This window comes from Rhinatrema bivittatum, chromosome 2 (assembly GCF_901001135.1).
Source record: "Rhinatrema bivittatum chromosome 2, aRhiBiv1.1, whole genome shotgun sequence".
In the NCBI taxonomy this organism is placed as follows: domain Eukaryota; kingdom Metazoa; phylum Chordata; class Amphibia; order Gymnophiona; family Rhinatrematidae; genus Rhinatrema; species Rhinatrema bivittatum.
In genome coordinates, this window is record NC_042616.1 from 269,583,942 (window position 1) to 269,610,161 (window position 26,220).

Here is a 26,220-nt window from a genome sequence, read left to right on the forward strand (position 1 = left end):
TTGGGAAACAGTGATGACTGGAAGGAGAAGTGCATGAAGCATTGGTTCAAAAACCCTCTGCACTGATTCAGATCTCTAGCATACAGGGGGAACTGGTAGGTTAATCATGGGTAGAGCCAGTATGGCTGGAGGTGCTGCAGTGGCTGCAGCAGGCAGAGAGGCAGCTGAGGCTGCTGTCGCATCCAGGCGGGCACTGAGTCACTCCATGGAGCCCGTCAGGAGCTCAAGAAACTGCTGCTGCTGCTGCTGGATTTTCTGTGCCAGGCCAAGAATGGCTTGGAGACCCAAGATGTCCATTGGGTCCATAGCCTCAGTAATCTGTTGTGGATGTGGACCCTTAGACTGAGGGGGAGTAGGCACATCCCACAGCGAGGAGCCCTGCGGGTCCCCACTGTTAGCAGGTAGAGCTGGCAGTAGCAAAGACCAAACTGGAGCTTTGTCAATACCAGCCCACCTTCCCCTTAGGTTGAGCCCTCAGGTTTTGGAGCCAACTGGTCTTAGGTGTAGGCCTCTGTGGAGGTGAAATTCCATCACGATGAAGTCATTGCAGGCCAGCACGGAGCAGGAAGTGATGTCAGACAAGCAGCGATTAGGACAAGCAGCAGCCGACAGGGTCAGGTTCAGGCCATGGTCAGAGGCAGGCAGCATACTTGCAGTGTCATGGTTCAGGCAGAGATCTGGGCAGGTGGAGTTCAGTCAGGAGCGGAAGCAGGCAGTGGTCAGGGGCAGGCAGAGGTCAAGCAGCATTGAGCTCCAAGCCGAGGTGAAGCCAGAAGTCCAACTCAAGTTGATGCCAGAAGTCTGATCTTAAGTCAAAGCCAGGAATCCAATCCAATGAGACGAGGAATGAAGAAGAGGGAAGTGGATGAGGGACCACAGGAGCAAGACAAGATACTGAAGACAGATGAAGGAAAGACTGACCATGAAGACAGGAACTCCGGAGACAACCAGACTGCCAAGGAACTAGGAACAATCTCGATCGCAGGGCCAAAATTGTGGAATAGTTTGCCAGTTCATCTTAGAATGCAGGACAATTTGAAAAAAAATTTAAGAAAGATCTAAAAACATGGTGTTTCCAGCAGGCTTTTGGAATTGAACCTAAAGAGTGTTAGCTAACATAGAAGTTATTTGAGGAGTCTTTTATTTTCTTGACTTTGCTTCTTTTTAATGAATAGATTTTAACGATCTTAGTATTTTATTTTATTGAAATTTTTTAATGTATTTATATCTTTTCTAACTGCTTTTTGTATACTATCATGTAAACTGTACAAATACAATTTTGTATTCTGTGACACGGTATATAAAAGTTGCATAAATAAATAAAAAATAGGAACAGGACTCAGGAGCACAGGAATGACACACAACGGAAAGCAGGAACCAGGAACTTGGAGGCAAAGCACTACTCCAGGAGAAGTTAATCTATTGCCGAGGCATAGGCTTCAGGGAGAAATTGCCTTACATACTGATGGAGTCTCATGTCATCAAAGTGTGCTGCGGGGATTTTCCCACCCCAGGCCCTTTAAATGTCAGAAAGTTAGGCACATGCATGCCTAGGGAATCCCTCCAGCGTATTACAGTTGTGGTGGTGTTGGCCTAGCCACACTGAGTTGGATGGCTCGTCCTCATCGGGGAGGCCAGCTACAGCATTGGGAAGTGTTGTGATGGGAGACACACGGAAGAAGACACGTCAGGCAGAGATCTTGGGAAGGTACCCTGCACTAAAAACGGGCGCACTTCTTTTATTGTCCTGGGTTACATCTCATCAGAGTAAACATCATACCATTGGTTACAACACTGCAGGATATACAGCTGCAAGGCTTATTATGCTATGCACGTGATTAACTCATGTTATTATCTTTGTCAAAGCAAGCAAGCATTCTGTGTTTAGGGCAAAGGTTGTTTGTGAAGCTGAGATAAGAAAGTACAGAGAGCTGAGGAATGCTAACGTAGCTAAACTCAGTGTGGTATGCCAGCTACTGAGCAAAAGCCTTTATTCCCTACATCAAAGCTGTGCATCTGGGTCTGGGCAAGATGTAAGAGTGATGGTCCACTGGCCAGGCCCGTGGTCAACCGATTCAACAGTACTTTGATTTCAGCAAGGCCTTTGACACGATTCTGCATAGAGGACTTATAAATAAATTATCTGTCCTTGGTATGGATCCTAGAGTGACTGACTGGGTTAGAAACTGGCTGATTGGGAGGCAACAAAGGGTAGTGATAAATGGAGTTTTCTCTGATGAAGGGATTGTTACTAGTGGTGTGCCTCAGGGATCGGTCCTTGGACTGGTTCTTTTCAACATTTTTGTGAGCAACAGAATGGAAGGGTTGTTGGGAAAGGTTTGTCTTTTTGCTGATGATACCAAAATCTGTAATAGAGTGGATAGCAAGGAAGAAGTAGAAAACATGAGGAGGGATCTAGAAAAGCTTAGATCTAGTGCTTAAAATTGCAGAGTAATGTATTTAAGATACAAAAACTCAAGGTACAGTATTGAAGGTGAATTTCTTCTGAACACAAAAGTGGTGCAGGATCTATGGGTAATTGTATCTGATGATCTTAAGCTAGCCAAACAGGTGGCTAAAGCAATGGTCAAAGCCAGAAAGATGTTTTGCTACATAGGGAGCTGAAAAAGGGAGGTGATATTGCCCCTGTATAGGTCCCTGGTGAGACCTCACATGGAATATTATGTGCAATTCTGGAGACCGCACTTTCAAAAGCATATAAACTGGATGCAATCAGTTCAGAGAATGGCTACTAAAATATGCGGATACTTAAAGATCTAAACATGTATACCCTAGAAAAAAGGTGAGAAAGGGGAGATATGATAGAGACATTCAAGTATCTCAAAGGTTTCCATGCACAGGAAGTGAGCCTTTTTCAGTGGAAAGGAGGCTCTAGAATGAGGGGTCATGAGATGAGGTTGAAAAGAGGTAGTAGACTCAGGAGTAATCTTATGGAATATTTATTTCCAGAGAGGGTGGTGGATATGTGTGGAAGAGCCTCCCAGTGGAGGTGGTGGAGACAAAAACAGTATCTGAATTCAGGAAAGCATGGGATAAATACAGGGGATCTCTAACGAAATGATGAGAATTATACTGCTACATTAATTGGAAGTATGGGCAGATTGGATGGGCCATATGGTCTTTTTCTACCATCATGTTACTTATGTTACATGCACATATGTGTGCATATTATAAAATAACTGGGCCCCATGCACATGTGCACCAATTTTTAAGGAGTGTACACCTAAGCGCGCGAATCTCAATTACTATGTAAGTCAGGGTATTTTATAATGGGTGCACTCCAACACCATTGCCAGTTTCACCAGTTTTTCCACCAGTTTGCCCAGTTAAGAGCTAGGTGCTCCAAATCCTCCTGGTTTGATAGCCTGCACTATCTCCAGTTACCCCAGACTCTGTAAAACTGGCAAAAATGGTTAATTTATTTTATTTTTTAAATTAATACCTCCTCCATGGCAGAAGTAAAGTTAAGCAGCAGTGGACTTTGCATATGTATTTACATGTACAGCTCTTGGCCACACCCCAAATTCCCACACCTTGCCCAGACCATGCTCCTTTTTGAATCAAAGTGAGATGTGCGCTGTAGGAGGTACCTGTGCATCTGGATGACTTTAAAAATTCAGTGGGTGCACATATCCTGATTTTGGTGGGTGCCAGGCTTTTAAAATTCACCTTTAAGCGAACTTTAATAAAATGACTGCGTCAGAGCACTGCAGTCATGGCACAAGTGCTGAATTTCTAAATGTACAAGATGGGTGAGAGGGCTAGGGTTGGGGGGAAGGGAGGGAAGGAGAAGGGGGCACTTAGGGACATTATCTCTTGGAAAAGGGGAGGGGGGATGCTGACCTGCAGATTCCACCACATTTTTTATGTGTTTTTGGTGGAATTTGGGAGGGGAGGAGTATGGGAATCAGACTGCAAACCTACATGGTACTTTTTTTTTTTTTTAACAACACTCCACCACTTAACCCTCTATGTTCCTTTGAATATAGGTCTTTTGAACATAGATGGTTAAATTGTAAATTATCTGGCCATATTCATCCAGATAACTTTAAGAATGCTATGAGGCAGACATAAATTTATCTGGTTAACTTACCTGGAGATAGCTCAAAATCAGCTGAGCTAGCCAGAAAACATAGTTATGCTATAGAATGCCCCCAAAACTTTCCTACATTATGGGGTAGATTTTAAGAGGCGCGCGAACAGCCTACTTTTGCTTGCGCATCAGACTCAAGCAAAAGTACGCTGGATTTTAGTAGATACGCGCGGAGCCGCGCGTATCTACTAAAATCCTGGATCGGCGCGCGCAAGGCTATCGATTTTGTATAGCCTGCGCGCGCCGAGCCGCGCTGCCTCCCCCCGTTCCCTCCAAGGCCGCTCCGAAATCGGAGCGGCCTTGGAGGGAACTTTCCTTTGCCCTCCCCTCACCTTCCCCTCCCTTCCCCTACCTAACCCACCCGCCCGGCCCTGTCTACACCCCCCCCTTACCTTTGTCGGGGGATTTACGCCTCCCGGAGGGAGACGTAAATCCCCGCGCGCCAGCGGGCCTGCTGCGCGCCGGGCCGCGACCTGGGGCGGGTACGGAGGGCGCGGCCACGCCCCCGGGCCGTAGCCACGCCCCATACCCGCCCCCAAAACGCTGCCGACACGCCCCCGGAACGCCGCAACGACCGGGCCCGCCTCCCGACACGCCCCCGACACGCCCCCCTCCGAGAACCCCGGGACTTACGCGAGTCCCGGGGCTCTGCGCGCGCCGGGAGGCCTATGTAAAATAGGCTTCCCGGCGCGCAGGGCCCTGCTCGCCTAAATCCGCCCGGTTTTGGGCGGATTTAGGCGAGCAGGGCTCTGAAAATCTACCCCTATCTGGCTAAAATGTAGCTGCATAAGTGTCCAAAGTATTCAAAAGTCAGCATTTAGCTATATAACTCACAAGTTATTCAGCTAAATGCCTTTAAATTTTGATCCTTAAGTGTTTCTATTTTGTGCTGAGACAAATTATTATTGAAAGGGTGTGTTTATTTTCCAGTTATCCCAGGACAAGCAGGATGCTAGTCCTCACATATGGGTGACATCATTGATGGAGCCCTATTGCGGGAAAACTTTCTGTCAAAGTTTCTAGAAACTTTTTACTGGCCCTGTGAGGCCACTGAGCATGCCCAGCATGCCATGATATTCTCTGCCATAGGGGTCTCTCTTCAGTCTTCGTTTTTCCACGCTGCTGTAGGCATCGTGGAGCAGGAGCCTTGTGAGATTTTTCTCAGTGTTTTGCTGACTAAAGTCACTTTTTCTAATATATATATTCTCCCACACAGGATCTCTCGGGTTTCCACCGGCTGGTGAGTAATCGTTCTCTCGTTTTACTCTCTGAGTAAAAATTTTTTCTCTCATACTTTCTCCTCATTTCATCGACAGCTGTCGACATTAAAATGGCTCCCCCCTCATGGTGTCCAGCAGCATGTCTCCTCCGCAGGGAAAAATCCAAGATGGCTGCCGCCATCTTTAGGCACGAGGCCGCGCCTCCTCATTACCTTTAAAGGGACATGATACCTTTAACCAGGCTCAGCTGTTCCCTATGAGCTAGAACAGAGGAAGTATAAAAGGAGACTTCCTCTGCTCATTCCTCGACTTGGCAACGTCCTTCCTGGGTTAGTCAGGTCTGCTTGCTTCAGTGAGTTCTTGAGCCTTGGATCTTGTTCCTGTTTTGTCTTGGTGTTCCTGGTTCCTGACTTCGGATTGGTTTACGGTGATTCTCTGGTTCCTGACTTCGGATTGGCAAGTGGTGATTCTCTGGTGTACGACTTCGGATTGGCAAGCGTTGATTCTCTGGTGCACGACTTCAGAATGGTGAGCGACAACCCTCTGGCACTCGACCTAGGACTCCTTCAAGACTACCGTCTCCAAGGGCCCACCTAAGTCCCAGCGGCCCGGGTCCCTATGGCTCCTCCCGGGGGGACCGCGGGCTTCCAGGGCGAAGCTCCAGTCAGCCCTTGCACTGTCACCTGACCTCTCAAAGGTCCAGCCTGCAGGCTGCTCTCTTTCCAGATGACGCCACCAAGACCACCTTTATCCTGGCTGTTCTTGAAGGGAAGGCCCTAGAATGGGCTTCTCCCCTATGGGAGCGGAACAATCCCGTTCTAAGGAACCTCAGGGAGTTTTGGGAGTTGTTCCGAATAAACTTCGGGGATCCGGCTCAAGAAGTTTCGGCAGGTCCGAGACTACTGCAGTTACGTCAAGGCTCGAGGACATTGGCGGAATACGCCATCAACTTTCAGGCCCTCTCCTCTGAGCTCGGCTGGGGCTCCGACTGCCTCCACACCATTTTCTATCAGGGGCTGAGCCCCCGAATTAAGGACGAGCTCGCGGGGCGAGAGATACCGAGGTCCTTAAACGCCTTGATCGACTTGGCAGGCCGCATAGATCGGTGCCACCAGGAGCGCCGCCCATAGACCCAGACGACATCTCAGGTCGCAACTCCGTCCAGACGCCCTCAACATTCGCCCTCACCGAAGGGTAGGTCGGGAACTCCCCGGTCGCTACCCGATGAACCAATGGATGTGGGACGTGGGAAGTTGTCCTCCCGCGAATGCCATCGGCGAATAAAGAAGGACCTCTGTTTTTATTGCAGCGCAGCGGGTCACCGGATAGCCGCATGCCCTGCACAATCGGAAAACTCCCATGCCTAGGACCACTGGGAGGTCTCTTCCTAGGCTCAACTTCATCTGCACCTCCACTAATTGTTCCAGTGGCGCTAACATCACCCGTTGGTGAGTTCCATATGTTAGCCCTGGTCGACTCAGGCGCCGGCGGCAATTTCATAATGCAGAAATTGGTGGAGCACCTGGAGATTCTGCTGGTCTGCATCCCTGCTCCACTGGTCATTTCTTCCATCCAAGGGAAACCCCTCCCAGGTCGCGTGACCCATATGACAGAACCTACCCCGCTAAGGGTCGGGCTCCTTCATCGTGAAGAAATGTCATTCCACGTCCTGAAGCACTCGATGCACCCGGTAGTCTTGGGCCTCCCGTGGCTCCAAGAACACGTTCTCCAGTTCGAATGGAAGACTTTACAGCTGACCCGTTGGGGCCCGAGCTGTCATGGTAAATGGCTTCAATCTGTAATCCCAGTCTCCTACTCTCTGGCCTCCACCGGTCTTCCAGGCTTGCCAGCGTCCTATGCTTCATACGCGGATGTGTTCTCGAAGCAAAAGGCCGAGATTCTTCCTTCTCATCGATCCTTCGATTGCGCTATCAATCTACTTTCTGGCACTGAGCCTCCTCGTGGTCGCACCTACGCCCTCTCGCCTGCAGAAATGCAGGCCATGAATGAATATATCAAGGAAAACCTGGAGAGGGGCTTCTTCCGGAAGTCAAACTCCCCCGCAGGGGCTGGATTCTTCTTCGTCGGGAAGAAAGATGGAACACTCCGCCCCTGCATAGACTACCGGGGCTTGAATGCTATAACGGTCAAGGATCGCTATCCCTTGCCCCTTATCTCTGAACTCTTTGACCGCTTGCAAGGGGCGAGGGTCTTTTCCAAGCTGGACCTTCGAGGGGCTTACAACCTCATTCGAATTAAGGAGGGTGATGAGTGGAAGACGTCCTTCAATACCCGGGACGGCCACTATGAGTATTTGGTGATGCCGTTCGGGCTCTGCAATACCCCCGCAGTATTCCAGAATACCATGAATGAAATATTCCGAGACCTCCTGTACCAATGTGTGGTAATATATTTGGACGACATCTTGATTTTCTCCGATTCTTTGACTGCCCACCGCTGGCACATCGTCCAAGTCTTACAACGTCTCAGGGAACATATGCTGTATGCGAAGCTCGAAAAGTGCCTGTTTGAGCAGGAGTCTTTACCCTTCCTGGGATACATAGTCTCCAGTCAGGGATTCCACATGGATCCGCAAAAGCTAAGTGCCATTCAGGAATGGCCACAGCCGTCCGGGCTCAAGGCACTCCAAAGGTTTCTGGGTTTCGCAAACTACTACCGGTCTTTTATCCCTCACTATGCGTCCATTGTGGCGCCAATGACAGCCCTGACACAAAAAGGAGCGGATCCCAAAAAGTGGCCCCTGGCAGCGGAGGCCGCCTTCCGTCGTCTCAAGGAAGCATTCATGCAGCAACCCTGCCTTCGACATCCGGATCCGCAATGGCCATTCTTTATCAAGGTGGACGCATCTTCGGACGAAGTAGGGGCCATCCTAAGCCAGGCCTCCGAGGGCCACAAGCTACGTCCGTCTGCCTTCCTCTCACGCCAGCTGAGCGCAACTACGCCATTGGTGACAAGGAGCTCTTGGCCATCAAAGTGGCCTTAGAGTGGCACCCATGGCTGGAGGGGGCACAGCACCAGTTCATGGTCTTCACAGACCACAAAAATTTAGAGTACTTACACCGGGCACAATGGCTCAATCCCCAACAAGCCTGGTGGGCCCTGTTCTTCACCCGTTTTAACTTCATTCTTTGATACAAACCGACTGAGAAGAATACTAAGGCTGACGCCCTATCCACGGTTCTGAGGAACCACAGTACATCATTGAGCCATCCTGGATCCACCTGGCAGCTACCACAACCATCCCGCCTGGAAAAACCCTGGTTCCGCCGCACTTGCGGAGACATGTGCTGGCGTGGGCCCGCACTTGTCTCCGCAAGTTCCGGCCACCCAGGGCAATCTCGCACGTTGCAGCACCTACACCGGTACTACTGGTGGCCCAAGGTGAATAAGGATGTCCGGGCATACGTGGAGTCCTGTCAGACCTGTGCTCGCAACAAAAGAATTCCCGGTTTGACCCCAGGCTTACTTCAGCCATTGCCCTCGCCTGCGGAACCATGGACCCATGTGGCAACTGACTTTGTGGTGGATTTGCCACTATCCAATGGCAACACGGTAATATGGGTGGTTGTCGACCGTTTCAGCAAGATGGCGCACTTTGTACCATTGCCAGGGTTGCCGTCCGCACTACAGCTGGCTCAGCTTTTTGTTCAGCACATCTTTTGGCTCCACGGCCTACCTAAAGGCATCACAACACTTCCCAATGCTGTAGCTGGCCTCCCCGATGAGGACGAGCCATCCAACTCTGTGTGGCTAGGCCAACACCACCACAACTGTAATACGCTGGAGGGATTCCCTAGGCATGCATGTGCCTAACTTTCTGACATTTAAAGGGCCTGGGGTGGGAAAATCCCCGCAGCACACTTTGATGACATGAGACTCCATCAGTATGTAAGGCAATTTCTCCCTGAAGCCCTCAGTTTACTGCCAAATTCTGGAGGGCTCTTTGCCAGTTCAGCGTCACCCTAGATTACACGTCCGCTTACCACCCACAAACCAATGGGCTCGCAGAGAGAACAAACCAAACCTTGAAGGAATTCCTTTGGCTGTATGTTAATGAAAACAAGATGACTGGGCTAGTCTGCTACCTTGGGCCGAATTTGCACTAAATTCCCATATCTCCGCAGCTACGGGATCCTCTCCCTTTCAGATAGTGTATGGGAAACAGCCACGCCCACCACTGCCTGTTCCTATCACGGTTGCATCTCCGACAGCTCAACTCTCCGCCGATGAGCTGCATCTCCTCTGGATATCTACGCAGCGCGCCCTGGTCAGGGCCGGACAGGCAGCCAAGAGATATGCTGACCAGCACAGAAGGCCGTACCCGCCTCTCAAGCCGGGCCAAAAGGTGTGGTTAAGCACGCAGTTCATCCGCTTGAAGCTGCCATCATCACGACTGGCTCCACGATTCATCGGGCCATTTCCCATCATCTGGCAGGTGGGTGCCCTCTCGTATCAACTTCGTCTCCCTCCGTCTCTCAAAATTCACAACACGTTCCACATCTCCCTACTGAAGCCGCTGGTATTATCATGGCCTTCCAGCATGCCTCTGACCCCGCAACCTGTTGCCTCTGAAGATGATCTCACCTATCAAGTCCGAGAGGTCTTAGATGTGAGGAAACACAGGAAGAAGTGTGAGTACCTGATAGCGTGGGAGGGTTTCGGCCCTGAGGAAAACTCCTGGGAACCACTGGCTAATATCCTGGATCGGAATCTGCTGGAGCAGTTTCACAAGGACCATCCAGCTAAACCCAGGCCTCCGGGGAGACGCCCTAAAGAGGTGAGTACTGTTGTGTTCCGCGGTCGTGGCGCCCCACGACCGCGGCCCCCTACCTTATCTGCGGCGTTCCTTCACCTCGGGAGCCCCAGCGGAGGGCTCCTATTCAGGCCGTTGCTCCCGCGCGGCTTCCGGGGCTGCTCGCTGCAGGGGGAGCTGCCCTGCTCCCCCCTCGCAGCGTCCAGCAGCGTCTCTCCTCCGCGGGGAAAAATCCAAGATGGCCACCGCCATCTTTAGGCGCGAGGCCACGCCTGCTCATTAGCTTGGCTCAGCTGTTCCCTATGAGCTAGAACAGAGGAAGTATAAAAGGAGACTTCCTCTGCTCATTCCTCAACTTGGCAACGTCCTTCCTGGGTTAGTCAGGTCTGCTTGCTTCGGTGAGTTCTTGAGCCTTGGATCTTGTTCCTGTTTCATCTTGGTGTTCCTGGTTCCTGACTTCGGATTGGTTTACGGTGATTCTCTGGTTCCTGACTTCGAATTGGCAAGTGGTGATTCTCTGGTGTACGACTTCGGATTGGCAAGCGGTGATTCTCTGGTGCACGACTTCTGACTGGTGAGCGACGACCCTCTGGCACTCGACCTAGGACTCCTTCAAGACTACCGTCTCCAAGGGCCCACCTAAGTTCCAGCGGCCCGGGTCCCTACGGGCTCCTCCCGGGGGGACTGCGGGCTTCCAGGGCGAAGCTCCAGTCAGCCCTTGCACTGTCACCTGACCTCTCAAAGGTCCACCTAAGTCCCAGCGGTCTGGGTCCCTATGGGCTCCTCCTGGGGGACCACAGACTACCAGGGGTGAAGACGCAGCTCCTCTTTCCGTCTCATCATCTGCCTCCGCAGTCGCATCAGTCTCTAGTGCCCAGGGTCAGCCGGTCCCGTCTCCTGCTCTGCCTCGCCACCCGACAAGAGAACCTACGGATAATCCGAAAGGTATACCATCCTCCCGTCGGCCAAGGGTTCACAAGCCTGAGCATAACAAGGACATCCTGAGCTTGCGCTGTATCAACTTCTCATGAAAAGATTTGATGAAGTAGTCGGTGCTCTTCCATCCATACCACAAGAAGAGGTTCCTGGACGGATTCCCCTCAATAATCCACAACCAGGTCCCTCAGTACTTCCTCGTCCTCCAAGATCCTCTCCAATATCTCCTCATCAAGACGAACCATACGATACTTGGGATGGTGGACATACAGACACTTCCTCTGAAGAATTTATGTCAGATCCTTCACCTCCAGACCAAAGGAAAAAATCTCCACCAGAAGATTTATCCTTTACAAATTTTGTCCAGGATATGGCGGACACCATACCCTTCACCTTGGTAACGGAGGAAGATTCTAGGCAGCAAACATTGGATGTTCGCCAATTTGTGGATCCTCCACAACAAGTAGTTGTCATACCTGTTCATGAAATCCTCCTGGACTTACAGCATCGGCTTTGGGAGCACCCATGCTCAGTACCTGCTATCAATAAAAGAATGGACACTACTTATTTGGTACAGACTGTTCCTGGCTACCAAAAGGCACAGCTTCCACACCAATCAGTGGTTGTGGAATCTGCACAAAAGAAGTAAAAAAGGATAAGGCCATATTCCTCCACTCCCCCAGGAAAGAATCATAGATTCTTGGATTCTCTGGGAAGAAAGATTTACCAAGGAGCCATGTTAAATACCAGAATTTCATCTTATCAATTATACATGACTCAATATCAAAGAAATCTGTGGAAACAGATGCAAGACTTAACAACATCTTTACCACAGCATTATCAAGAAGCAGCTCAAGCAATTATTCACAAAGGACTTGAAGCTGGCAAGCACGAAGTCCGAGCTGCTTACGATGGATTTAAAACAGCCTCCAGAGTAGCGGCCTCTGGGATAAGTGCAAGACGTTGGTCATGGCTAAAAGCCTTGGACCTCAGGCCTGAAGTCCAGGAAAAATTAGTTGACTTGCCATGTCTAGGTGACAACCTTTTTGGTTCCAAGGTGCAAGATGCGGTTGCACAATTAAAAGAGCATACAGAAACCCTGCGACAACTTTCATTAATTCCACAGGATTCAGCTACCCAGTCATCGCATCTGCTTCCAAGAAAAGAATCTAGATGACCCTTTTATTGACAGAGGCTTTATTACCCTCCAGCATCAAGGGGCAGATCTACTAGGCCGCAGCAAAGAGCTCAACCCAGACAACTTAGGGTGGCTAGGCCTCAACCTCCACCGCAGACAGAACCGGCTGCAGGCTTTTGAGGTTTTTCCCAGTGACCAATGCCTTCTCTGCAATCCTCAACCAGATCTTCCAGTAGGAGGCTGAGTATCCTCCTTCTACAACCATTGGTTACAAATAACAACAGACCAATGGGTACTTGCAATAACATCTCGAGGTTACCAACTCAATTTCCTCTCAATTCCAAGAGATTCTCCTCCGAGACCTCTTCCTCTCAGTGAAAATCACATAATTCAATTACAAGTAGAATTATCCACCCTTCTGAGAGCCAGAGCTGTAGAGCCAGTGCCCTGGACTCAGCAGGGCAGAGGATTCTATTCCCGATATTTCCTCATTCCAAAGAAAACCGGCGGCCTACGTCCAATCCTAGACCTCAGAAACCTCAACAAATTTCTGAAGAAAGAAAAGTTCAGGATGGTCTCTCTAGGCACCATGCTTCCACTTCTTCAAACAGGAGATTGGCTTTGTTCTCTGGATCTTCAAGACGCTTATGCTTACATTCCAATATTCCCTCGTCATCACAAATATCTGCGCTTCATTGTAGGCCATCAACATTTCCAGTACAGGGTACTACCATTCAGACTTGCCTCTGCCTCCAGAGTATTCACCAAATGTCTGGCTGTAATAGCAGCACACTTGCACAAGGAAAGTGTCCATATCTTTCCCTATTTAGACAACTGGCTCATCAGAAGTCAATATCAACAAGGAGCTCTGGCTTCTCTGAGTCGAACAATTACTCTACTTCACTCCATGGGCTTTCTCATCAATTATGAAAAATCCCACCTCATTCCGTCTCACCTGCTTCAATTCATAGGAGCAGAATTGAACACCATACTTTCAAAAGCCTTTCTACCCTTCTGGCAAACTTGATTCACTCAAAGAAACAAGCAACAGCTCATCAATTTCTAACCTTACTAGGCCACATGGCCTCCACAGTTCAAGTCACTCCTATGGCACGGTTAGCCATGAGGGTAACCCAATGGAATTTAAGATCACAATGGATCCAAGGCATTCAATCACTGTCCTTTCCAATTCAAGTAACCCACCAGCTACGTTCATCTCTACTTTGGTGGGCGAATGAGGACAACTTGCGCAAAGGCCTTCCCTTCCAGCAACCAGTCCCACAGATAACTTTAACTACAGATGCATCCACCTTAGGTTGGGGAGCTCATATAGACAATCTCCAAACCCAAGGTACTTGGTCAAAACTCGAAGCAACATTTCAAATCAATTTCCTGGAACTTCGAGCTATACGTTATGCTCTGCATGCGTTCAAGGACTGCCTTTCACACAAGACTGTTCTGATCCAAACGGAGAACACAGTTGCGATGTGGTACATCAACAAACAGGGAGGTATGGGCTTGTATCTCCTTTGTCAAGAAACTGCACAGATTTGGGACTGGGCCGTGACACACTCAATGTTTCTCCGGGCCACTTATCTGGCAGGCATTCACAGCGTAGTGGCGGATCGACTCAGTCATCAATTCCAACCGCACGAATGATCCCTGGATCCCTTAGTAGCAACCAGGATATTTCAACATTGGGGACAACCAACAGTAGACCTCTTTGCGTCACACCTGAATCATAAAGTGGACAAGTTCTGCGCTCTGCACGGACAGAATCACCAACTAGCCAAGGACGCCTTTGCTCGCCCTTGGAACCTAAGGCCTTCTATACGCGTATCCTCCGATACCACTTATAACCAAAAATCTAGTGAAGCTACAAGAGGATAAGGGGTCCATGATACTCATAACCCCGTATTGGCCTCGACAAGTATGGTTTCCCACACTTCTGGACCTCTCAATCAGAGAGCCAATTCGCCTGGGTGTAGCTCCCACTCTCATAACTCAGGATCAGGGTCGGTTGCGCCATCCCAACCTTCATTCCCTATCCCTGACAGCATGGATGTTGAAAGCTTGATTTTACAACCACTCAATCTTTCAACCAATGTATCTCAAGTGCTTATAGCTTCACATAAACCTTTAACACGAAAGAATTATTCTTCGAAATGTAAAAGGTTTGCCGTGTGGTGCATGCAAAAGAGTATTGACCCTTTCTCCTGCCCCACAACTTCTCTGCTAGACTACTTACGCCATCTTTCAGATTCTGGTCTCCAGACATCATCTGTAAGAGTACATTTAAGTGCAATCTCAGCTTACAAAATGGGAGATGCACCAATATCCATACATCCTCTTGTCAGTAGATTTATGAGAGGTTTAATTTACCTTAAAACACCAATTCGACCACCTATCACAGAATGGGGCCTGAATCTGGTCTTAACAAGACTCATGCATTCTCCTTTTGAACCCATGAATTCCTGTGATCTTAAATTTCTCACATGGAAGACTATCTTCCTTATAGCCATTACAGCAGCTAGAAGGGTTAGTGAGTTACAAGCACTTGTCACGTACTCACCCTATACAAAATTCCTACATGACAGAGTGGTTCTTACACATCCAAAATTCCTTCCCAAAGTAGTTATGGAATTCTACTTGAACCAAGCCATAGTTTTGCCCACATTCTTTCCAAGACCTCATTCTCACCAAGGAGAACGGGCCTTACATACCTTGGACTGTAAACGTACGCTAGCCTTTTACTTAGACCGTACTGAGGTCCACAGGAAATCCACTCAACTCTTTGTATTTTACGATCCAAACAAACTGGGAAAAGCAGTGGGTAAACATACTCTATCCAATTGGCTAGCAGATTGTATACAGTTTTGCTATGAAAAAGCAGGCCTTCCTCTCCGAGGGCGAGTAAAGGCGCATTCAGTGAGAGCAATGTCAACCTCAGTAACACACTATCATTCATTGCCAATTCTTGACATATGTAAAGCAGCAACATGGAGTTCTCTTCACACCTTTGCAGCTCATTACTGTTTGGACAAACAAGGACGACAAGATTCAGCCTATGGACAATCTGTCTTAAGGAACTTGTTTCCAGTTTAATCCAACTCCTTCTACATCCAATCTGCTGTGATCTTCGGCTGACTCATTTTCATCAACAATACTTCACTGTTGCTTCACTACAAAATGACTCAGCCTCCAGCTTGCTAATCACCCATATGTGAGGACTAGCATCCTGCTTGTCCTGGGATAAAGCAAAATTGCTTACCTTGTAATAGGTGTTATCACAGGACAGCAGGATGTAGTCCTCACGAAACCCACTCGCCACCCCGCGGAGTTGGGTCTGATACATTTTATTATTTTATTTTTTGCTAAAGCTTATTGCTACATACGAGACTGAAGAGAGACCCCTGTGGCAGAGAATATCATGGCATGCTGGGCATGCTCATTGGCCTCACAGGGCCAGTCAAAAGTTTCTAGAAACTTTGACAGAATGTTTTCCCGCAATAGGGCTCCATCAATGATGTCACCCATATGTGAGGACTACATCCTGCTGTCCTGGGATAACACCTATTACAAGGTAAGCAATTTTGCTTTATATAAATTCTATGTTTTAAAGCACCTTTTCAGGCTTGTTGCTACTTGTGGATAAAATTAACAGGTACAGGATGTATATTATAAAAGTGCACATGTGAACGTGACATTTGTATTATCGCAATTGGACTATGAAGAAATATTAATTCAACAAAACAGAAGGCAATAACATTTTATTCAAAGTTATCATAATATTTAAGTCTTCTCAGAATCTAAGTATAAACTGTAAAATATCAACTCAGTCTGCCTGTCTCTTGCTATTATGTCACAGACAGAAAGATAAACACAATCTCTTCATAAAGTGTTCTTGCTTTACTTTGTATAAGAATGCATAAAAATTTAGGAGGGAATCAGTGCCATTTGTCCAGCTAAGTTGGTACTTAGCTGGACAAATGGTAGGATTTGAAAATACCACCATGTTCACCAGCCCTGAGAAAGCCTGATAGCTTTTTATCTGACTAAAACATTATCCAGCTAGCTCAGGGGATAGTTGTGGTGCTATGGTGCAGAGCCGGTTATCTGTATAAGGTAGCTGGATAAATGTCAATTTTCAGCATTATCCAGCTAATGTAGTTGGATAACTTTAGGACTGCTGAATAGCAGTCCGAAAGTTAGCCAGATAAACTTGTCCTGTTAACTTTAAAATAGCTGGGTATCTTCAGTGGCACAGGTGTGCTGCTAAATATCTTGACAAAGTTAGCCACATAAGTTTAACCAGTTAACTTTGCTGGTCAGATAGTGGCTAAAAATGGATTGCTAAAGCATGAGGAATACAGGGGGCAATATTCATTTGCTGAGCGTCTCGAAAAGTTAGCCGGAGAAACACATCTGCTAACTAGCAGGGTATATAGCAAATTTTGCTTACCTGTAACAGGTGTTCTCACAGGACAGTGGGATGTTAGTCCTTACATATGGATGACATCACAGGATGGAGCCCAATCACGGAACACTTTTGTCAAAGTTTCCAGAACTTTGACTGGCCCCTACTGGGCATGCCCAGCATGGCACTAACCCTGCAGCCAGCAGGGGTCCCCCTTCAGTCTTGTTTAAAAGCTACAGGTAGTGCCAAAAAATAAAATAAGAAAATGTTACGAACCCAACACCACGGGATGACAGGCGGGTTTCGTGAGGACTAACATCCTGCTGTCCTGTGAGAACACCTGTTACAGGTAAGCAACATTTGCTTTCTCACAGGACAAGCAGGATGGTAGTCCTCACATATGGGTGAGTACCGAGTTAAGGATGTCCGAGTATGCACCAAATGTACCCAGGTGTGCAAGGCACTAGGACTGGGATAAAATTTGACGGAGGGCATCCTGAACCCCAATGGGCAGGCGGAAGAGTGTTGGTACATCACGTTGTAAATAGGTTACGAAGGACAGACTGGCCGAAGATGGAATCTTGTCTTCCGGCCTTGACCAAGCAATAGTGGGCTGTAAAGGTGTGGAGAGAACTCCAGGTGGCTGTCCTGCAAATGTCAGGAAGTGGCACCGATCTTAGGTGTGCTACTGAAGTCGCCATGGCCCTCACAGAGTGTGCTTTAACACGGTCTTGAAGTGGAATGCCTGCTTGCTGATAGCAAAAGTATATACAGTCCACCAACCGGGAGGAGAGAGTCTGCTTACCCACAGGCTGCCCCAATTTGATGGAATGGAAAAAGACAAACAATTGAGTGCTTTTCCTGTGGGCAGCTGTACGGTCTAGGTAGAACGCTAGAGCCCGTTTGCAGTTAAGGGTATGCAGAGCCTGCTCTCCTGGATTGGAATGGGGCCTGGGAAAAAAGGTAGATAGTATAATGGATTGATTGAGATGAAACTCCGAAACTACCTTGGGCAAAAATTTAGGATGAGTGCGGAGTACTGCCCGGTCCTGCAGAAGTTTAATGTAAAGCCGATAGGTAACTAGAGCCTGTAATTCACCAACTCTGCGGGCAGAAGTGATTGCCAAAAGGAAAATCACTTTCCATGTGAGAGCGAAGATCACAGGATTGAAGATGGTGATTTCATGAGCCCACCCAAAACCATATTGAAGTCCCCAGAAAGGGCCGGAGGATGTAGTGGAGACTTGAGGTGAAGCAAGCCTTTCAGAAAACGTGTTATAAGGGGTTGTACTGATATGGGTACATCCCCGACACCTTTATGGAACGCGGCTACCGCACTGACATGCATTCTAATGGAAGAAGTTTTTAGACCTGACTCTGACAGATGCCAGAGATAGTCCAAAAACTTCGTGATTGGACAGGTAAAGGGGTCAAGGGACTGAGAAGAGCACCATGACGTAAACCTGTTCCATTTGTAAGAGTAAGATTTTCTCGTGGGAGGCTTCCGTGAAGCAATCAGGACACGGGAAACTAGTTCAGAAAGGTTAAGGGGCTGAAGGATTAAACTTTCAACATCCATGCCATCAGGGACAAGGCTTGAAGATTGGGGTGGCGGAGGCACCCATCATTTTGAGTGATCAGAAGAGGGTCCTTTCCTAAGGGAATGTGCCTGCAAATGGAGAGATCCTGAAGAATTGGAAACCACACTTGGCGTGGCCAGTGAGGTGCTATCAGGATCATGGTTCCCTTGTCCTGACATAACTTCACGAGAGTCTTCGAGAGAAGAAGAAGTGGAGGGAATGCATAAAGTAGCCCGGTTGCCCACGAGAGGGATAATGCGTCTCTGGACTGAGAGTGTTTGCTGCGAATGAGAGAGCAGCAGTTCTCTACTTTGCGGTTTGGAGGAGACGCAAAGAGGTCTATTTGAGGATAACCCCACTGTTGGAAGATGGAGTTCGCTACTGAGGGGTTGAGAGACCTCTTGTGCAGTTGAAAAATGTGACTCAGCTTGTCTGCCAACACATTGTCCACTCCCGGCAAGTAGGTGGCTCTGAGGTACATCGAATGGGAGAGAGCTTCTGCCCATATCTGCGCAGCTTCCTGACACAGAAGGAAGGAGCCCGTGCCTCCATGTTTGTTGATGTACCTCATGGCCACCTGGTTGTCCGTCTGGATTAGGATAACTTGATTTGAAAGGTGATCCTGAAATGCCCTGAGAGCATATCTGATTGCTCGAAGCTCCAGGAAATTTATTTGGTGTTTGGCTTCCTCTGGAGACCAAGATCCTTGTGTCTGCAGATTGGCCACATGGGCTCCCCAGCCGAGCTTGGAAGCATTGGTGGTGAGAGTCAATTGAGGGTCTGGAGGTTGAAAGGGCAGGCCTTGGAGGAGATTGATCTGATTTCTCCACCAGGCAAGAGACTGACGAAGTGAGTCGGTTACGTGGACAATGGTCGACAGAGGCTAAATGCTTTGAGTCCATTGAGACCTTAGAGGCCACTGCATGACTCTCATGGCCAAACGGGCCATTGGTGTGACCTGAACTGAGGATGCCATGTGTCCCAGGAGGATGAGAAAGTGGCGTGCAGTCGCGGAGTGCTGAGACTGCAGCTGGTGTGCAAGAGACACGAGGGTGAGAGCTCGCTGTCGAGGCAGAAAAGCCTTTGCCTGCAAGGTGTCCAAGTCTGCCCCAATGAACGACAAGATTTGAGATGGGACTAAGTAGGATTTGTCATAGTTGACGAGAAATCCTATTGAAATTAGAGTGTATAAGGTTAGATTGCGGGACGACAGAGCAGTTTGCTGAGTGGGAGCCCTGATTAACCAGTCATCTAGATAGGGTTAGACATGAACACCTTGAGTTCTGAGAAAGGCTGTAACTACTACGAGGCATTTTGTGAAGACTCCTGGCGCAGACGCTAGGCCGAATGGAAGCACTCGGTATTCATAGTGCTTGGGGCCTACTAGAAACCTCAGGTATTTGCGATGAGATGGAGTTATCGCAATATGAGTGTATGCATCCTGGAGGTCTAGTGAGCAGAGCCAGTCTCCTCTTTGTAGAAGAGGAAGAAGTGAGCCTAAGGTTACCATCTTGAACTTCTCTCGCTGGAGATACTTGTTGAGGGCCAGTAGGTCCAGGATAGGATGAACACCTCCCGATTTTTTGGGGATTAGAAAGTACGGGGAATAGAATCCTAGGCCATGCTGAGAGTAGGGTACGGGTTCTATTGCCTTGGACTGGAGAAGGAGGGAGACCTCCTGATCCAGAAGGATGGAGTGATTGGATGTTCTCCACGCTGGTAGAAGTGGAGAGTCCAGTGGCATGGAGAGAAAGTTCAGATGGTAACCCTGAGCAATTATCGCCGGTACCCATTGGTCTGAGGTGATTGAGTGCCATATGTTGTTGAAGTGGCACAGTCGACCTCCCACTTGTATGTGAGGCAATGGAAGCTGGCTACTGCACTCTAGATAGAAGTCAAAAACCTGAAGTAGGACCTGGTTGAGGAGCTGCTTGTGGTTTTTGTTTCCGTGTCTGACGAGACTGGGCTTTTTGAAAAGATCTCGTGGAACGGGATCTGGTTGATGGCAGGTAGGATTTCTTCAGGTGGAAGAAAGAGTCCTTTCGGAAGGGCTGTTTTGAAGAGTAGTCAGAAGGCATCAGAGAGAGAGCTGTCTTTAGGGTCTTATGATGGTCCTTAAGTTCCGCCACCGTCCGTTGAATCTGTTCGCCAAACAGATTATCTCCTACACAGGGTAGGTCAGATAACCTGTCTTATACCTCAGGGCGAAGATCGGAAGACTTGAGCCAGGCCCATCTCCTTGCCGAAATAGCAGCTGCAGATACCCTAGTAGCAGTGTCAAAGATATTGTAAGATGATCTGATCTCATGCTTGCCTGCCTCAAAACCTTTGTTTACTAGAGTTTGGAGCTGATCTTGAAATTGCTGAGGCAGGGAGTCTGTGAAATCCTGTATCTGCTTAAAAATGACCCTATTATATTGGGTCATATAGAGCTGATAAGCGGCAATTCGGGAGATGAGCATTGATCCTTGGAAGACACGCGACCAATGGCATCTAGAAAGTTCAGTTCCTTGCCTGGGGGAAAAGAAGTGTGAGGCTTTGATCTCTTTGCTCTTTTCTGTGCAGATGCTACCACTACAGATTGGTGATCCAATTGAGTTTTCTGAAAACTCAGAGCTGACTGTATCAAATAGGTAGTGTCAGCTTTTCTGTGGACTGGAGCAATGGAGCCAGGATGTTCCCATTTCTTCTTGAGGAGATCCAGAAGAACCTGGTGGATAGGGATGGAGCATCCAGGAATTGTAGCAACTCCATCATCTGATGCCTATCATCCTGTTCAGTCTGTAATTGGAAGGGAACCAATTCAGACATTTCCTTCACAAAAATTATAAAGGAAAGGTCCTCTGGAGGAGAACGCTCTCTACTTTCAGTGGGTGAAGGTGGTGAAGGCAAATCATCGGTATCTGGGAAGGAATCATCAGTCCAGGTATCATAGGGATCAGCACCTGCCCCTCTAGGAACTAGAGGAGGATGGGTGGTGGGATACTCGAGGGTCCTGGTCTAGGCTCCGAAGGAATCTAAGGAATAATTGGAGGCACCGATGAAGGCATCGAGGGCATCGATGGATGGCTCGGTGGTGCTGACGGGCGTATCGGCACCGATGGTTAGACCAGTGGCGATGGACGTATCAGCATCGATGGCTGAGGTAGAACTCCCGATTGAGGGATGTGGAACGGTGTTTCTCCTCCCAATGACAGAGTAAGCAGGGAGGGCTCCGGAGCCATCAGCGACCTGGGGTCCATTGGTGGAAAAGCGGCAATGAGCGCTTCCATCCTGGAGAGCAGCGGTGCCAACGCTGCTGGAATCGGGTCGTTGGGCAGTTCCACAATCGGTACCGTTGTCGGTGCCGGAGGAACCTGGAGTCATTGCATCGCCTTGTTGATGTCCTCCTTAACCATCCGGCCCAGTTCTTCTCGGAGATCTGGAGCAAGCAGCACTGGCTCCGGAACAGAAGAAGGAGGCAGAGGCATAGCCGGAGGGACAGCCGATAAAGGTGGAGTCATGGCTCCCTGTACTCTGTCGGGTGAGGGTTGCCTCGGTGACCCGGTCGCCGAAAAGGTTGGTGCTTTTCTGGACGGGGTTTCTTCGACGGCAGCTCGTACGATGGCGAGGTCGATGATTTCGCTCCCTCGATGGTCTGAGACTTTTGATGTCAATGTTTGTCTCTACGATCCCCTCGGTCCTGAGGGGGAGTAGAGGGTGTCGAAGGCCGAGATGTTGTCAATGCCGGACGGTCACCGGCCGGTGGTCGATGCTGGAGCGAAGTTGATGGAGCCGGTTCTGACGACGTCTATGCAATGGACGGAGTCGGGGTTTGAGCCGGAAGAGAAGTTCCATCTTCTCCATTCTGGCCTTGCGACCTTTTGGTGTCATTAGGGCACATTTGGTGCAGGTCAAGAAATCATGCTCTCGTCCAAGACACATTACACAGACTTTATGGGGGTCTGTGATGGACATGATGCGAGTACAGTCCAGGCACCGACGTAACCCCGACGCCAAGGCCATGGAAAAAATTGAGCCACGGTACAGTCGACGGCCAGTATGTCGCGAGGGCCAAATTCAATGGTAATCGACGGAAAACGGGTAAAAACTTACCGGAGTACCGCAGCTTGAAAAAGTTGAAGGAGGTACCCCTGTGGGGCAAATTAACTTTTAGAACTTCGGTGAGGAAAATTCCTGTCAGGAATCTCTGCAGAGCTCCTTTACCGCGAGGCTACTGCTGCGCGGAAAAAAGAAGACTGAAGGGGGACCCCTGCTGGCTGCAGGGTTAGTGCCATGCTGGGCATGCCCAGTAGGGGGCAGTCATAGTTCTGGAGACTTTGACAAAATTGTTCCGTGATTGGGCTCCATCCTGTGATGTCACCCATATGTGAGGACTACCATCCTGCTTGTCCTGTGAGAATCAGTGGCACAGTCATGGCGCTGAATATACTTGGCTATCTTAAAGTTAGCCAGATATGTTTATATGGCTAACTTTAAGACAGGTCAATGGCACAACCAGAGTTTGCCAAATAAGTTAACCAGCTAACTCCAAATATCGGAATTAGCTGGTTAACTTATCTGGTTAACTCCACTCCTCCACAAAATGCCTCCCACCCACCCCTGGAACTTCTGACTTATGCAGCTAAATTCTAGCTGAATACATCTTTGTTTAGCCATCTAGAAATCTAAACAGATTTCGAATATTGATCTCACAGTTTTAAAGCTTTTTACCCAGGTATATAGCTATTTACCTGGCTAAAATGGCTTGTCTGAAATTTTCTCTCTTCTGCTTGAGTAAAAGTATATGTAGTCTTCTATAAGACATGCACTTTTAACTTTGATGTGAAGAAGTGTATGTTAAAACTTCGAGGAATAACATATATTTTCTTCGAAATAAATCAGTTAAAAGAGTTTTTGAAAGCAAAACAACAGGTTCTGAATGAAGGAAATGGTAATGAGGTCAATAAAGAATAATGGCTGTATCTTATACAATTGTTATTGTTAGAATATTTTTGGAAATCCCTATCTAATGTTGCACAGAAGCCTCTTGCAAGTATTACCTCTTTGATGTTTTAGCAATGACAAGCACAAAGATGAGATAATATTTCTTGTAATTTATGTCTGTAATTTTATTGAATAACATCAATGTGTTATGTCTGCTATTGTATTTCACTACAAAGTGTTAAATTATCTTTGTAATTTGTAAAAAATGTAATAAAGAGAAATTGAAAAAAAAAAAAAAAAAGACGTGTGTTCAAGTCAGGGAAGCAAAATAGTGCACGCACATGTAAAATGCCATTTTTCCCCTCTCAGCCACCCACATAAAATAGTAAATGCCCAATATATGGCAAGTTTTAACACATATACTTTACACTAATTTTCAAAAAGAAACTACTCATGTTTCTCTTAGAAAATTAATGTAAAGTGCATGTGCTTAACAAGCTTGCATACTTTACATCTATGTAGGTATTTGAAAATTCCTCCATTGTGATTTTTTTTTCTTTTATCAGCTTACAGGATATTCTAAATACAGATGACATGGTAATAATTTGTTACAGTGAAGATAATAAGGAGGTAGCAAGTAGGCTGCGTGACTTCTTTTTCCTTAAATTAGATACGTACGAAGAAACAATGCAAGTGGAGCAAACACTGGCTATAATTAGACCTGTTCTCTTGAAGGAGAAAAAAGGTAAGTGATTATGAAATAATCCGATTCTATCCTGGTGCTATTACACAGAAGTAGATTGTAGCAAACAACAGAAACTATGGCCAACCACAGGTAAGCCTGGATATTGGCCTGAAATGGATACAGTCAAACCAAAAATGTATGTTAATCAGTTTCAACGACTGTATTTTCTGAACCTTTGTACATAGCCTCCCTCTTTTCACTTTGTTGTATTCTCCTCCCCCAATTTATGCTACTCCCAGTTGAATGTATTAACTAAGTTCTTAGGTTTCTTGTTGTACTCCTTTTGTTTTTTGTTCTTTGTAAAGGCTATGCCTATTTGATATTTATTGTTCTAAGTTATCTGTAAACCGATACGATGTGCAAACGGTTGTCGGTATATAAAATCTTTAAAATAAATAAATAAATAAATAAATGAAGCTACAAGTAGATTGATATTCAAAGGCATTTATTCAGTTAACTTTTGAGATATCTGGATTAAATGCATAATTTTACCATGAATGTAGATGGGTACATAAGCATCCTTTAGATCCAGAGCACACATCCAGCCCCTCAGTTGAATGAAAGGAAGGATCCCAGTTTTAAAAGTGGCAACATATGATATCACCACAAACAAAGCAATTTCAATTTCAGGTACTTGACTATAGAATGACATCTCAGAGCAGCATCGAAACATTTCAACTACTAAGACCTTAAAAAAGGCTTCAAAGACCTATCTTTTCTCCTTGGCCTTTAATGACATTTAAGGGATTCCAGTAGTTTGATCTATTGACTTTTTTTTGGCTTTTATTTATGTATGTGCTGTAAAGATTTTTAATGCTTATGTATATAACATATATAGACTTCCATGAATTTTGTTGTGATGTGTGGGTTGTAAATTAAATATTTAAAAAGTAAATCATCTGGAGGGACTTAATCTTGACCTTCTCCCAAACCAGCAGCTCCTTCAGTCTTTGTAAATCCAGTTTGTAAGAACACAAGAAATTGCAATGCTGGGTCAGACCAAGGGTCCATCAAGCCCAGCATCCTGTTTCCAACAGAGGCCAAAACCAGGCCACAAGAACCTGGCAATTACCCAAACACTAAGAAGAACCCATGCTACTGATGCAATTAATAGCAGTGGGTATTCCCTAAGTATAATTGATTAATAGCCATTAATGGACTTCTCCTCCAAGAACTTATCCAAACCTTTTTTGAACCCAGCTACACTAACTGCACTAACCACCTCCTCTGGCAACAAATTCCAGAGTTGAGTGAAAAAGAATTTTCTCCAATTAGTCTTAAATGTGTTACTTGCTAACTTCATGGAATGCCCCCTAGTCCTTCTGTTAGTCGAAAGTGTAAATAACAGAGTCACATCTACTCGTTCAAGACCTCTCATGATCTTAAAGACCTCTATCATATCCCCCCTCAGCCGTCTCATCTCCAAGCTGAACAGCCCTAACCTCTTCAGCCTTTGCTCATAGGGGAGCTGTTCCATCCCCTTAATCATTTTGGTTGCCCTTCTCTGTACCTTCTCCATCGCAACTATATCATTTTTGAGATGAGGCGACCAGAATTGTACACAGTATTCAAGGTGCGGTCTCACCATGGAGCGATACAGAGGCATTATGACATTTTCCGTTCTATTAACCATTCCCTTCCTAATAATTCCTAACATTCTATTTGCTTTTTTGACTGCTGCAGCACACTGAGCTGACGATTTTAAAGTATTACCCACTATGGTGCCTAGATCTTTTTCCTGGGTGGTAGCTCCTAATATGGAACCTAACATCGTGTAGCTACAGCAAAGGTTATTTTTCCCTATATGCAACACTTTGCACTTGTCCACATTAAATTTCATCTGCCATTTGGATGCCCAATCTTCCAGTCTTGCAAGGTCCTCCTGTAATGTATCACAGTCTGCTTGTGACTTAACTACTCTGAATAATTTTGTATCATCTGCAAATTTGATAACCTTACTTGTCGTATTCCTTTCCAGATCATTTATATATATATTGAAAAGCACCAGTCCAAGTACAGATCCCTGAGGCACTCCACTATTTACCCTTTTCCACTGAGAATATTGACCATTTAATCCTACTCTCTGTTTCCTGTCTTTTAACCAGTTTGTAATCCACAAAAGGACATCGCCTCCTATCCCATGACTTTTTAGTTTTCGTAGAAGCCTCTCATGAGGGACTTTGTCAAACGCCTTCTGAAGATCCAAATACACTATATCTATCGGTTCACCTTTATCCACATGTTTATTAACCCCTTCAAAAAAATGAAGCAGATTTGTTAGGCAAGACTTCCCTTTGGTAAATCCATGTTGACTGTGTCCCATTAAATCATGTCTTTCTATATGCTCTACGATTTTGATCTTGAGAATAG

General features: G+C 47.0%; 1 protein-coding gene across 1 annotated transcript in view; it reads left to right on the forward strand.

The window, feature by feature from the left end:
- LOC115083268 (thioredoxin domain-containing protein 3-like) overlaps window positions 1-26,220 on the forward strand; it is a 218,737-nt gene that overhangs the window by 104,126 nt on the left and 88,391 nt on the right. The window contains exon 3 of the mRNA XM_029587076.1: window positions 23,672-23,850. Within this exon, the coding sequence (XP_029442936.1) occupies window positions 23,672-23,850 (179 nt within the window). The remainder of the gene's footprint in view (window positions 1-23,671; window positions 23,851-26,220) is intronic.